Raw genomic sequence first — 14781 nt, 5'->3', positions numbered from 1 at the left:
AAATAATTCACCTCCTGACCACCGAAACAGTGTCTACCATTCACAAAGGTCTAGTTACGAACACAATGAAAAGCACTCCAATTACCTGAATGAGAGTGGTTTGAACAAGAGTCAAAGCAACCTGCAGGTTGGTACCACATCCACATCCATTCAGACTCTCAGCACTGATGCTCAGTCATAGCAGTGTGTACTATCTATGAGATGCACTGCAGTAATTTACCAAAGTTTCACAGCAGTTTCAAATCCCTCAGAACCACCAACTGGAAGAACAAGGATGGCAGATAAATGGGAACACCATCATCAGTATCTAAGGAGTGGGCAATGGTGCTAAACATCAGCATATGTCACGACTTCTGACTTTATGAATGAAATAAAGCTGTTGAAGATGTTTGGGCTTAGGACACTACCCTGAGCAACTCCTGCAGTGATGTACAGGGACTGAGCTGATTGACTTCCCAAAATAATCCTTTTTTGTGTTGGGAATTACTCTTAAGCAGCAGAGAGTTCTCACATGATTCCCTTTGACTCCAGTTTTGCTCAGGCTCCTTTAAGCCTTGTTTGATCAAATGATGCCTTGATCTCAAAGACAGTTTCTTTCACCTCCTTCTTCCTATTGGACCAAGATGGTAATGTATTCAGAGGTTGAGTGAGTCCTGGTGGAACACAAGCTTAACATTCATGTGCGATAAGAAAATGGGAGAGCTGCCTGTTACTTTATTTTGCTGTTTCATTATTTTACTTTTGGCTCTTCTCATTGTGTATCAGAAACCAGACATGCAATTCCCATCCCACCCTATCATCAAAGGTGAAATTCAAGTTTTATACAGTCACTCAGTGGAGCAGAAAATTAGTACATATTGTTTGGTTCTTCATATATATATTTTTAAAAGATTGTGGTATTAACAAATTTCTTACAGATTCAAGAACATGGTGACAGTGAGACCCTGAAATTGACAGAATCTCTGAGACAAGGAAAAGAGCTGCAAGAACGAGAGTGTGAAGAAAAGCGTAAGCGAGAACAAGAACAGCACAGGTTGGAGTTAAAAGCTCAAAAGCTGAGAGAAAGTAAGAGTATAAATGTTATTTTAATTATGTTTTTACATCAAACTGAATGGAGATGGAAATATTTATCATGAGACCAACATTCAGTAAATCATGTTGGATTTTTATTTCTGCTTCTTTATCTATAGTCTTAAAATTTAATTTAGTATTTACAATATAGCTGTATCTTAATGTTGCAATAAATGTCTTCACTCAAATAAGTAAATAATCCAGTCTTTCTGACTTTCCAACAGCTATTTAATCTTGTTTCCTTCTGAAAGTTGTCTAGTAACTTCGTTGAATCCTCCTTTCCAATCATCCTCTGTGTTGATGGTGCAAATCCTAACTCTCAAAGAGAGAGCCTATGATTTTGGCTAACTATTCCTTAACTCTCAGTGTGATGGTCAACGTAAAGAACGTCTTGCATTCGTAGTTTTTAATGCACCATTGTGGCCAATGATCACTTCTGTTCCTACTAATATTCAACCATCATACAAGTTTTTTTTTAAATTCATCTCAGCCTGATGCCATTTCTTTAATCTATTCATTCACAGTGACTTCCCTTTCTAGAAATTCCATAATGACTATCAATTCCTCCAAAAGATAATCCAATTTACCTTGATATCCTTTTTATTCCTTAAGATATTTTTGAAAACTAACTATGATATTTTAATCTATACTTGCTAAAGCTTGTGCAAGGTACAAATGGACCTCAAAGTGCTGATCTAATCCTTATTTGACAATAGACAAAAAAACCAAAGAACTGCAGATGCTTGAAATCTGAAACAAAAACAGAAATTGCTGGAACAGCAGGGCTGGCAACATTTGTGGAGATAAATCTAAGTTCATGTTTTAGGTCCAGTGACCCTTCTTCTGAGAATTTCCAGCAATTTCAGTTTTTGTTCCATAATTGGCAGTGTGGTTTTTAGCATTACTATTTTGCTTATGATAACATGACAAACAAAATCCATTGATTTTGGCCTTAAAAAGCTTCATAAATTACCTTTCATTTCCTTGGAATCTCTGGAGCATTGATTAGTATCTGGATCAGTGCATTTTAAATAGATTTCCTTATAGTCTTTTGGCAATGCCATTTTCAAGGCTTTCTATACCTTTTGCATTGCTTTATATGTGGTGTCGCTAATGTCTCATCATTTGATTCTATCTATTAAGTAGGATTTTCCAAATGGTTATCATGGTTATCAGTGATCAGTTATCGTTTTTTGTCAAGTCCTGTTTACTCTGTTGATAATTCCACTCTGCTCCATTCAGATCACTGGTCCCTGGTGCATATAATCACCTTGTTAACTGTGTAACTTCTCAAATAATAGAATCCAAGGTAGAGGAAGCCATGTTCAAACTACAGAGTCTGAACAGACCATATCATGTGTCCTGAATACAAACATGAGACACTAAGGCAGTGGGAAAGAAAGCTTGGTATGAGCAGCAGGAAAGAACCAAAGAATCTTGAATTTTTCAATTTGGGAGGAGGAATCTGAGAGACTCATTTGGTGATATTTATGATAGCAAGCAGTATGAAAAGACAAACGAGTAAATTGAAGTTTTGAGAGTAGAAGTAAGGCTAAAACTGTGAAGGACAAATTTTTATTGGATAATAATTTTTTCATATAGATTGATCAATCCATTAAATGATAAAGCAGCAAAAATGAAAATTTGAAATTGTTTAAGAAGTATTTAATTAGTGCATTTGGGCATATTTTCTGATGGATAAAGTCATGACCAGCTAACTTTCTCATCTGTGGTTAAGAATTTGCAAAATAGTTGGTGGATGTCTAAATCATCTTCATTTAACTCTTTGAGACAGTAAGTGTAGTTCCTTTCAGTCCATGCCACTTGTAACCAACACAGACACCTCTTCCTTGAAATTACTCCACCTATAGTTCTCATTTTGAATGAAGAACCTGTGCTCTACTGCTCTCATGAAATCCCAAAGCATTTCCCAGCCAATGATTTACTTTTAAAGCAGATTCATTGTTATCACAGGAACAAATCTGGCAGCCAATTTGTGCTCAGAAGGGTTCCACAACCATTAAATAAATGACAGTTAAGCTACTTTAACGAGTATTGGTTAAAGGAATGGGTTAATGAAATTATTTTCAGGATTCTGTAAGGCTGATCAAGAATACATGACACTGTACCTGCACATTGCTACTTTCAATGTCAGCATACTAGTTCTGCCTGTTCACGTAATTTATTTTTGCCTTCTTTGTGGCCACTATTTCATTGGTCTAGCTGCTTGTGGTAAACAAAACTGTATTAGCAATATTTATCTACCTCTGTGATATCCATGTGATAGTGTATAAGAACTAGACCAGCCCTTGAAAGAGAAGGTAAAGCAATTGAGATGGGTCCTATTAGGGCTTAAGTGAAGTGGTTTAGTACAAAGCTTAAGTTTGGGACCAGGATCTGGGCATTTGATCCACCGACAATTGGACTGCACTCTGAGGAAATGAGTAGTTGGAAATATTTTGGAACTATGGATGGACATCAGGATTCTCATCAGGGTTGGACGCTAATTATAAGTCTCTGTAAGAAATTCAGGCATGTTTAATTTTTATTTAACTTACTGCTAATGCTTGAGATTCACAATCTATTCATTCAATCATGTTCATAACTTTATTTCCTTCTACATATAGGTATTGGTTTTTGAATTTCCATCTGTGAAGTTTCTTTGTGTAAACTTTCACAGAGAAGAGGAGGGAATATTGAACTTTCTCAGATACACAAACAGATACTGTACTGCATTAAAAAGAATTCTCATTTTTAAATGGGGTCTGTGAATGGGGAGCCTTGGACTCAAAGAAATTTAGAACACTGGGTTACGGAAAGGTTATTGGCGAGGAAAACAACTTGCATTAGTATAGTGTCTTCATAGAATAAAGCATTCCAAGCTGCTTCCTAGGGACACAAGTAGATCTCCCTACTCTTGATAAACTAGTGCTATTGGGCTTCTAACAGGTCCTCTGACAAACTTTTGTCTAGGCCCTTCATGTTAGTTTCATTCAAAATTGTTTTAAAACTTGATAAGAAAAATGCAATGATCTGAATGCAGTCTGTGGATTTTGCATTTCTGGTTGTTTTATTCTTTTTACTTGCTTTATTTGGTGTGCAATTTGCATAATACTCGCATGCGCACAGTCTTGCTCTTCAATTACAAAGATAATGAGTACTATACTGTTTGTGATCTTTTGCTTAAGTCATTATTGTCACTTGACCAAAATATTCCAGTCTAAAAATAATTTATATGGTTGATGGTTGAAAGTTACTTTCACCTTCCTTGAACTTTGTACTGCCAAATTAAAGAGGAATTTGCTTGTACTTCCATCTCTCTTGTCAGTAGTGGAAGCCCTTTTACTTAAAACAAAAAGAAAAATGTAATTAAGAAGCCAACATGTTTGGTTTATGATGTATAGATGTACCGATATTTCAGGGTGTTTCTTTTCAGAAGTATATGCAATATAAATACTATAAAAATGCATCCAAAAAGTTTTCTTTTGATTAAAAATATCATTGTAAAAAAACTGATGAGAGGAAGAAGCGTGTCACCATCTAAGACCATTGCTATCGTGTTTCTTCAAAAAAACGTTTCCCCCATAGTAAAAATTACATGTATTCATCTCTTACAGGAGGCCGTTACTCTACACCAGCCATTTATCTGAGCTGTCACTTATGCTGCTTTTCTAAATATACAAATAATGATTAAAATAAAATCTGCTTGCACAACCATGTTGCACAATTCACAGCATGCATGTGCAGGTGTTGGTGTTCTGCTTTATAATTTTGCATTTAAAACACTGGGAGTGGCTGACAACCCAGGAAAGTGGCTGGATAGCTGCTGCGATAGAGATCAAGCCGGATACTGGAGGGGGGGATATGCCAGGGTAGGTGCAGCCATTTTCTTTTAGGCGGGGTTGGCGATGCCCGGACAAACAATATCTAGATATAAAAATTCTTATTCTGTCTTCAAATCTTGCCATGGCCTCACCTCTCCTTATCTCTCTAATTTCCCTTGCCTCCACCCAGGACTTTTGCCCTTTGCCAGTTATGACCTTTCAAACATGCCCAATTTTAATCAATCCATCATTGGTAGCCGTGCCTTTAGCTGTCCAGGCACAAGGGTTAATTTCACTGCATACATCTTCCCTCTCTGTCTACCTCCAAAATGCTCCTTAAAATATGTTTCTTTGTTTAAGCCATTGGTCATCTGGCCTAATATCTCCTTATATGGCTGAGTGGCAAATTTCTGTGCCATAATACTCCACTAAAACACCTTGGAGCATTTTATCACGTTAAAGAGACAATGTAAATGCATGTTGTTATTGTTGAGAGAGGGGAGGCCTGCATTATAGTTCCAAATTGTCCCAGATCTGAGGCTATGTCTTCTGGTAAGTCTCCTAGCTCTGAGGACAAATCGGAAATTGATAGCTGAATTTATAGTAATAAAACAACAGATTTTTGTGTTGTGTAACTTTTTGTTTCTCCGAGTTGAAAACTAACAGATCAATTATTCTGTTTAGTTTCATCTCTTGAATGCTAAGGGAATTTCGTTTAATGCCTATCTTCCTGATTGCAGTTGTTTTGTTGTCTGACTCACATTTTTACTAATGTGCTATGATCTAGCTGTAGTTTTTCCCCTTTGTACCATTCTGTCTGTTGAAAGGACTGATTCCTTTTCCCATTTGTCAAAGACATTGCTACTTTTGAATGGATGTATCTATAGTATGTGAGAAGCAAATGGATCATCCTGACTAAGTTAAATCTGCTTAATTAGGACATTTTGGGAGTACTGGCTGGAAATTACCTGAACCTAAGCTAAGTTCTTGACTGAAAACATAGTTTTACAGGCTGCTATATAAGCTGCTTCATTTAAGGGCAGTGAGAATCATGACTGTTCATTCTTGTAGAGCCATCGTGGATTTTCATTTTGCCTGAGAATGAGTACAGTATGCCATTGACATACAAAGTATGGCATAATCATCAACCCCTGTTAGGCTTTGGTTCTGGCCTCCATGGTAATTATTGCTTGATATTCACTTCTAAGGGCTAATCTTAGATCATTAACTTCACCCAGCCAAAATGCTACTAAGAAAACTATGAATATATCTTTGAAGTAATACTAAAAGAATACCATGCCAAGCAGAAAGCATGCAGTTGTCTTGGTCTTGAACCTGTTTGATATACTTTGGTATATGTTTAGCTCTTTACATAAAACAGAATTCCAAGATGGTGGCAGAGTAGGATCCTTCAGCCGAAGCTCGTCCGTTTCCTTTTCTTTTCTCTGTTTTGTGTTTCTTTTTCTTCTCTCTTCTTCGCATTCTTGGACTCCCTGCCTCAATATGGCCTTGGATTCCCAGCCTCAGCGTAGATTCGGTGAGGCAGTCTCCTGACCTGGCGAGGCTGCCTCCCAGCCTAATGTGGTAGTCTCTTGGTCCGGCCTAGCGTCCTTTTGATCTGGCGTGGTGGTCTTTCAGCAGCCCATGGCGGCCTTTTGGCCCAGCGTGGCCTCAGTGTGGACTTCTGGTCTTGAGGTGATTCCAGAGCCGTGTCCTGGCCTTAAGCCTCATGGTGAAGCCCAGCATGGTTTGGAGTGGAGGCCTGGCATGGATTGGAGGCTACGTACCAGTGTGGACTGGGTTGGAAGGAATGTTGTCTGAACTTCTTATTTCTCTTATTTTCTACAATCTGCAATGCTGGAATTTTTATTTCTTTATTTTTCTAATTTTTATTTTCTGAAGAATCTGTACTTAAGTGGTAACTTGTAAACTTTTCACTTTACTCTTTTGAGTACGTCACAATAAGGCTAATTCAATAAATCTAATTCAATTCAAATCAGTTCAGTTCAATTCAGTTCAAATCAAATACTTGTATATTTCAAACTACATGTTGTTCTCCTATAGTGGGCTTTTCATTAATGCGAATTCGATGTAATGCTATTAATGAATTGGGGCCACTGTTTCTACAGTGCAAACTTTAAAATTGTTTGTTGGTTGTAGCATGATTCCGGTACCATTAATTTAAATGATGTTGTTATTGTGTGATTTTCTTATACCGCGGGATTGCACAAGAACAGAACTACCGCAGTATTACAGAACTGACTGTACTTCCATTGATATGCCTTTGCTTCTTGAACTTGCAAATGTTCTTTTGTCTAATGTTCAAATATCTAGATAAGTTTTAGGAGATCATTAGACAAGTAGTAAACTAATGTCTTCGCTTGCTCGTTACTTCATTTGATCATCGCCTGCTTCAGTGGACAGTCGAATAAATACACTGTCTGTAACTGTGGTTTCAAAAAGGGCAGGAGATTTACAGTAACTACAGGCTTAAATTCCACTGTAAATTGCATTTGAAGTCTTGTTTTCAAATCTTAACTTATCACATTTCTCTATAAGCAGCAAATCTCCCCCATCCATTGTGTTCTAGGCTCAATAGACAGTTTGACAGTCCTTCACTTCTTGCTGTGAATCCAGACTGGTAAGAATAGCTTTCAGTTGAGTAAGTAGCCAGGAATATAAAAACAGATTGTAAAAGCTTCCACAAGTGTACTTTAAAAAGGAAAGAGTAGTTAAAGTAAACATTTGTCCCTTAGAGGCAGAGAGAGGAGAGGATATTATGGAAAATGAGGAAATGGTGGAGGATTTGAATAAATAACTTTGTGAAGACATTAGAAATGAAGGGTAACCAAGGGACCACAGAATAAGAAACGTAAGGTTATTTATATGAGCAGAGAGTAAATTGGAGAAACTGAAGACTAAAACTCTCCAAATTCCTCCATGTGTGCATTCTTTCATCCTTTATCATTCCAGATTGTCATTGCACTTCCCCCAGTCTAACCTGTATGAATGAATTGTGGAAGCCAAGGGATATTTATTTCTCCACAACAGCCAAAGCTACACGCACAGAGACAAAAGGTTACAGCCTATGTTTACATAACTGTTTCACATGCTGTCCAGCTTCTGAAGATGCAGTTCAGCTGCCTGGAGGGTTGGAAGGCTTCCTATAAAATATCCCTGTAATAATGTTGCTGTGCTGATGATTTGCTGTGCTCTCCACAACATGGCTCTCCAAAGAAGTGTAAACTTTAAAGAAGTGAGGCACTAGAAGGACACAGTTTATCAAAGGAAGAGGACATGGGAGTGGAGGAGGAAAAGGGGCAATGGGAGAGGCAGAACACCAAAATGACCTGGCTGTGCAATGAGGTGGCCTGGCATAGCACTGTGTTTGAGAGTCTTGTCAAGATGTCATCAACCTTTCCTAAATGAAAGAGCCAAACAACGTTGGAACATAATTTTGATGACAATATTTAATTATTTTTCTATGATTTACTTTTTTTGCACAATTCCATAAAGCATTTCAGCTAAAAGCCCAAAGCCTTAGTTATTATTGAAGAGTGCACCACTCCTATTACGCAGTGGTGGTAAACAATGGACCATCAATTTTCAATTTCCATCACCTGATTTTAAGATTGGGACCATGTGGGCTGAAAATCCTTTTAAAAACGAAAGACATTGACTTAAAATAGTCATTATCACCTGACAACAAGTTGAGCCAAGCTTCAGGAAACCAATATGGAATTAAAAAATCATAACTAAAATTAGTCCTTTATCAAAAGAAACCAAAACAATCTGGCGTGAAACTGACATCTATTTTTAGTTTACTTCTGTTTGATAAATTTCACGTGTTGGCATTAAAAGTTTTGGTTGTAGTTATATAGTTTGAAAATAAGACACAAGCAAGCTTTTGGTGCTCTCTCTCTCTCCCCCTCTGCCACACTTCTGTCACACACACCTGCTGTATGCTCCCTGTCACTAGTGTATTCTCTCTCTCGCTCTCTTAGTGTGCTCTCTCTCTCTCTATCTGCTGTGCGCTGTCTCTGGCACACTGTCTTCACCCACCCTCCCCCTCTGTCTCTCTTTAGCATTCACTTTATCTCTAGTACACTTTCTGATCCTCGGTGTCTCTATTTCTCATTCAGTCTCTTCCTGAACACCTCAAGGACACTCTGGGAGGACTGAAAAATGCATCTTTTTATCTTTTGTGCTGGACACATCCCTTTTTAACTTTTGTACTATATGTAATGGATAATTGATGTCAAGTCTTTGTTTTTCTCCGGATTAGTCCTCAATAAAATTCTTGTTCCTTTCACTTAAGGAAGCCACATAATTGGCTCATTAATGTTTTGAGTGAACTAGTTAACTACATTTTAATTGGGGTGAAGTATAGCTGCATTTTAATAAAGAGCAGTTAATCTTTGTTGCAGCTAACTATGGTGGTTGAAAATAGGAGGGTTAATTTCCTTGTCTACTTGGCTGTAATAACAGCCATATAAAGTTAAATCATAAACTAAACATGCTTAAATGACAATGCAGAGAAGGCTACAGGTATAGTCAAAAGACATTCTTAAATTCTGATTATTCCTTGGTAACTATTTTTTGGGAACATAGATTTCTCTTTGCTTTGGTATTTCTTCTGACTTGTCTTGAGGAATGCAAGACGAAAAAACTGACAAAATACATATTTTTTTGGCAATAGTAGGTTCTGTATTACTAAACAAGTAAATGTATTTTCATACATTTTGTTATTGCAAAATCAGTTTTGAGAAAGTAATTTATATGGTTAAAAACACTGTTCAAAATTTGGGTATTTACATCTCATTTATCTTTCTCTTGACCTTAACCACAAATTCCCAATTTTATGATGTCACAAAACCATGGTTATAGATTGAGATTTATTGCGATTTCTTGGGACCACCTAGTTTGGGTTACAATGTGTCTTGTTATTTATTTACCTAACTCGCTGATTGGGATAAAACCCGCAGGTGCACTCAATTTGCTACATTTTATAGTGTCTCTTAAAGGGATTATCCATCTTGAAGTTAAACATTAATGTTGTAAATCTAAAATCAAAATACAAGTGTACTTTTTATCAAAATTACTACAAGTATGGATTTTCCTGCTTGACTGCAAATCCCTGTCACTTCTACCCTATGCAAGCATGGAGTGTTGCAGCAGAAAATTCCAACCCTATTCTGATTTTTTTATTGCACATTGGTATGGGAATATAGTTAATTTAAGTTCTTCTGGTACCTCACAACAAATAATCAGTGTCTGATATGTCAAATGCGACCAAACCTCTTATTTGTTTTTGACAAGAAGATGCTACTAAATTGTTTGAAGCTAAAATTTGATCTGAATTCTATAATGTGTTTTGTGTACTATTGGAAATTCTGTAAAAATTGAAAACCTAGCTACTTTGTGAAGGATTTTTTAAAAATCAAATATGACTGCGTGTTACAGGGACACATTCTATAAAGTAACTACTGGTGGATTTCATGTTGCAATTAGGAGTAAAACAAGACTATTCCTTTAAAATTTCACCATTATGCATTTCTAATATTTGTGTGAGAAGAAAACAGTACTTTTATGAAAATATAGTAACTGCTCAAATTATAACTTGGAAAAGCTTAGACACATTAGGTTACAAAATATATTGAAGATGGAAATCAAAGCATAATTCAGCAATAATAGTGAAATAACTCCAAGAAGGCCAGTATCCTGTCACCAAGTCACCCTTTATTTGCACAGGCATCGTACATAACATTGATCCAACTGGCTAAGAGCTGGCTCCTAGTATGAACAGAACTCCTGACACTCCTGTTTATATCTGTCAGCTAGCACTACCTGATAGGGGCGGTTAACTTGGTCCAGTCAGGGAACTCCGATTCCTGTGATATCTACCTGGCTGACCTCATTCCAATCAGTGCATCCCTCCCCATTTAAGTTCTGGGACATAGGCCTATTCTTTTTCTTGTAGCTTCTCTTGGGGCGTTTTCGCACCTAGTCTGGTTCCTGTGACTCTGCCTCGGATACTTGCAGCATATACCAGACTGTAGTCCATCTCTTGCACCCAAAATTCATCTTCTACAAGTAATGACATCAAGGCTGTGATGTCTGCCATGTCCATGTTGTCCTTAGAAGTTTCTTTGACACAGGTGGAGGGGAAGATCCCATGGGTGCTGACAGCCTTGCCAGATGTTCTGAGGGGCTGGATATGTTTTGCTCCTGTCCCAATTGCGAGGTTGCAATTTTCATGTGGTTCGCTGCCTGTTCAGGACCACCTCTCATTCCTGAAATTTTTATATTACAGGACCTGACTTCATGTCAACCATGCCTCTTACGTATAGTTACGATATGGCAGTGATAATTAAACCAAACACCCAGAAAAGCTCACCTCGTCTCATAATCTGTTAAACACGAGTGACAGAGAACTAGCAAATTCCACAATTTGAAGAAAATAACATCAGTTTATTTTTTAACTCTAAAAGTGAACATTAAACAGCAACTATTTACAACTCTAAGCCTACCTTTCTCTGAACTGCTTATTAGCTGCCTCCAACTCAATAACAATATGCTGTTCCAATAAGACACTTATTAAAATTACATCAACTTAATTTCAAAACCACACAGTGGCTGTCGTGTTTGGTATCTTTCTTCTTCTGGCTGAAGATCTCCCTGGGTTGTCTTCTTTCTTTCTTACTATGAATATGCTTTATGTGATAAGGTACCTTTGATAGAGAGTGTTTCCTAATTTCTTGGATGTATCTCGATGACAGTTGCTCTGTTTCCAATTTTCAACATGTCCGCATTTTTATATCCCCGACATTAGATCGTCTCATTGATTCGCTGTTGGCAAAACAATAAATTCAAACTCAATTGGGTTTTATCATCCTGGGGCATAACTTAAACTGGTTAAATTCGAATTGTTGTCAAAACAGCAACCAAAACTGAGGTATCCATTTCACAGCCTTCAATTTTCCAGTACACTCGGAGACTGCCATCTAGTCATATACATAGGTGCTTGTAATCTCTTAGTTGCAAACAGCATTGACTCTCTGTTAAAGGTACAGTCCATGCCTTCAACTTCATAACACCAGTCAGAGCCATTCCCATGGTTTCAACACTAAACTTCGTTCCCTGAAGTAAACTGTCTTTTTTGCTTACAGGAATTTTGTATTCTGTTCCTGAAGCCGTTCCATCCCCCTGCCCCCATCCTCCCAGGACCAGGAAGATCAGGTTTAACTTGGTGCAGAACCTTCTCCCCATGAGCAACTCTGCTGGAGATGTCCCTGTACCTGCATGAGGGGTGGTCCTATAATCAAACAAAGATTGTGACAGTTTGGTATCGGGTGAAGCTGTAGCTGTTTCTTTAAGCCTGCCTTCAACGTTTGGACTGCTCTTTCTGCCAGATAATTGTGACAATGTATGTTATAGAGCTGTCTTAGCGTGCTGAATGCCATTTGACTTCAGGAAATTCAGATTCCCTGCCGACAACTGATGGCCCTTTGTTTATGACCAACACTTCAAGGAGTCTATATTACAAGATACTCTCAACTTTTCAATCATTGTCCCTGTGTTTGATGAATGAACTCTTAGTATGTCATCCACTTTGAATGGGTGGCCACAATGACTAACAGAGCCCATGAAAGGACTGGCATTGTTGATGTGTAACTGAGTCCAGGGTTTACTTGGCCATTCCCATGAATGTGGGGGAGCTCCTCGCAGTAATTTTGTCCTTGTCGTTCTGGGCACTGCTACACCACCACAGTTTTGTTTGCATCTACTCCTGGTCACTAGGCATAACTTCTCGCCAACATCTTCACTTTGGAAATCCCTGGATATCCTTGCAGGAATTCAGCCAGTATCTGCTGGCGACTTTTGCTCAGAACAAAGATTTGGCTGAGAATCTCCCTGGGTTGTCTTTTTTCTTTCTTACTGTGAATATGTTTTATGTATCTCGATGACAGTTGCTCTGTCTCCAATTTTCAACATGTCCGCATTTCTTTATCCTCAACATTAGATCATCTCATTGATTCGATGTTTGCAAAACAATAAATTCAAACTCAATTGGGTTTTATCATCCTGAGGCATAACTTAAACTGGTTAAATTCGAATTGTTGTCAAAACAGCAACCAAAACAAAGGTATCCCCATGGGGAGACTTTTGCTCCCCATGACAGTATGCCATCCTCTATGGTGATCTTGTCTCGTTGGAGTCCAGAAAGGCTTCAATTCTGTTTGGAATGGCCCTTTTTGTTTCCCCCTCACCAGCTGTTTTGGTTTTGCCAGGGCAGGACCTTTTTGTTTCCACAGTCTGATACTATCAGCAGTGAGTCGAAGGGTGTCCAGAAAGTTTAAAACCAGAACAGACTGTTCTAGAGGCACACCTCTAGTGGTGTATCTGCCAGTGGGAGGCGGCTCATGGCATTCACATGTGCCGTTTGGTCTCCTTGGTCTCCCAAGGTGTTCCAACTTGTAATTGTATGCACTCAGAAATGAGAGCCCACCGCTGAATTTGACCTAAAGCTATGGGCGGCACAGCCCCGTCCTCTTTGAGTAGCTATATCAGGGGGTTTTGATCTGTTCTATTACAATTCCATAAAGATATTGGTGGACCTTTCTCACACCAAAGGTGACTGTCAAACCTTCCTTTTCTTTCTGGGGATATCTTGGTTCAGCATCAGCCAAGTTATTGGGCATTTCTCGCTGTTGGGCTACTGGTGAACCAACACTACCTTCTACTATGGGGAGGCATTGCATGTCAGCATCTCATCTTGCTTGGGATCATAATGTACCAACGCCTTAGACAACGATACCTGCTTCTTCTCTTCCCTAAAGGCTCTGAAAGCATTTCCAAAGCTAACCCTTTTTCAATATCAGATGTAAGCATGCCAGGACAGAGGCCAGGTTATATATGAATTTTCTATAATAATTCATCAAGGAAAGACCTAAGCTCTGGTACAGATGTTGGAGCTGGGCACCTTTGACACCCCTCCCCCCTCCAACCACGTTATCTCTGTAGGTCATTTGGGGTGCCTGGAACACACACTTTTTCCCTACTAAGGCACACCTTGGAGAAATGTTTAAGAACAATGTTCAAGTTCTCTTGATGCTCTTTATTGGTCTTCCCCGTTAGTAGCACATCATCCACGTAAATGGCGATCTGGATAGACCTTGTAAAATGTTCTCCATCTTCTGCTGAAAAGTTAGCACAAGCTGATGATACCCCAAATGGCAGTCTTATAAATTGGTACAAATACCTTGCGGGTATTAATTGTAGCCCACTTCTGAGAATCCTCATCTAATTTCAAATGTAGTTATGCTAGGCTCATGTCGAAGTTTGTGAAGGACTGCCCCCCCGAGCCAGTTTTGCATTTAAGTCCTCTGAGCAAAAGACTGTGTATCCAACTGCGAAATGTGATTTACCATGTGTTTGAAATCCCTACAAAGGCAAACCGACCTGTCAGGCTTCAGAATCGGTGTGGTTAGTGGTTTGATGATTCCTTCCCTTTCCAGTCTTCTGATTTCATAGTTTCATATTAGAAGTAGAGCCTGTTCTGCCATTCATTAAGATCATGGCTGATCTATCCATCATCCCCATAACCCTTAATTGCCCTATCATGCAAAAACCCATCCAACTGTGTTTTGAATATATTCAATGAAGCTGCCTCTGCTGCTTCCTTGGGCAGAGAATTCCATAGATTCACTACTCTGGGAAAAGCAGTTTCTCCTCAAATCTACTTCTCCTAATCTTGAGGCCATGCCCCCTAGTCCTAGTCTCACCCACCGGCAGAAGCCACTCGCCTGCTTCTATCTTATTGATCCCTTTCATAATTTTATGTGTTTCTATAAGGTCCCCTCTCATTCTTCTAAATTCTAGCGAG

The 14781-nt window shown here is 38.6% G+C and overlaps 1 protein-coding gene across 3 annotated transcripts in view; it reads left to right on the top strand.

Moving 5' to 3' along the window:
* The window catches only part of lca5 (lebercilin LCA5), a 91437-nt gene that overhangs the window by 53424 nt on the left and 23232 nt on the right, over window positions 1-14781 (top strand). For all 3 annotated transcript variants that reach the window (XM_072553358.1, XM_072553360.1, XM_072553359.1), the window contains one exon: window positions 918-1065. In XM_072553358.1, coding sequence (XP_072409459.1) covers window positions 918-1065 — 148 coding nt within the window. The remainder of the gene's footprint in view (window positions 1-917; window positions 1066-14781) is intronic.

The sequence above is a fragment of the Chiloscyllium punctatum genome, chromosome 3, assembly GCF_047496795.1.
Source record: "Chiloscyllium punctatum isolate Juve2018m chromosome 3, sChiPun1.3, whole genome shotgun sequence".
Classification (NCBI taxonomy): Eukaryota; Metazoa; Chordata; class Chondrichthyes; order Orectolobiformes; family Hemiscylliidae; genus Chiloscyllium; species Chiloscyllium punctatum.
Note: the sequence above shows the minus strand (reverse complement) of the source record. Positions and strands in the feature narration are given on the sequence as shown.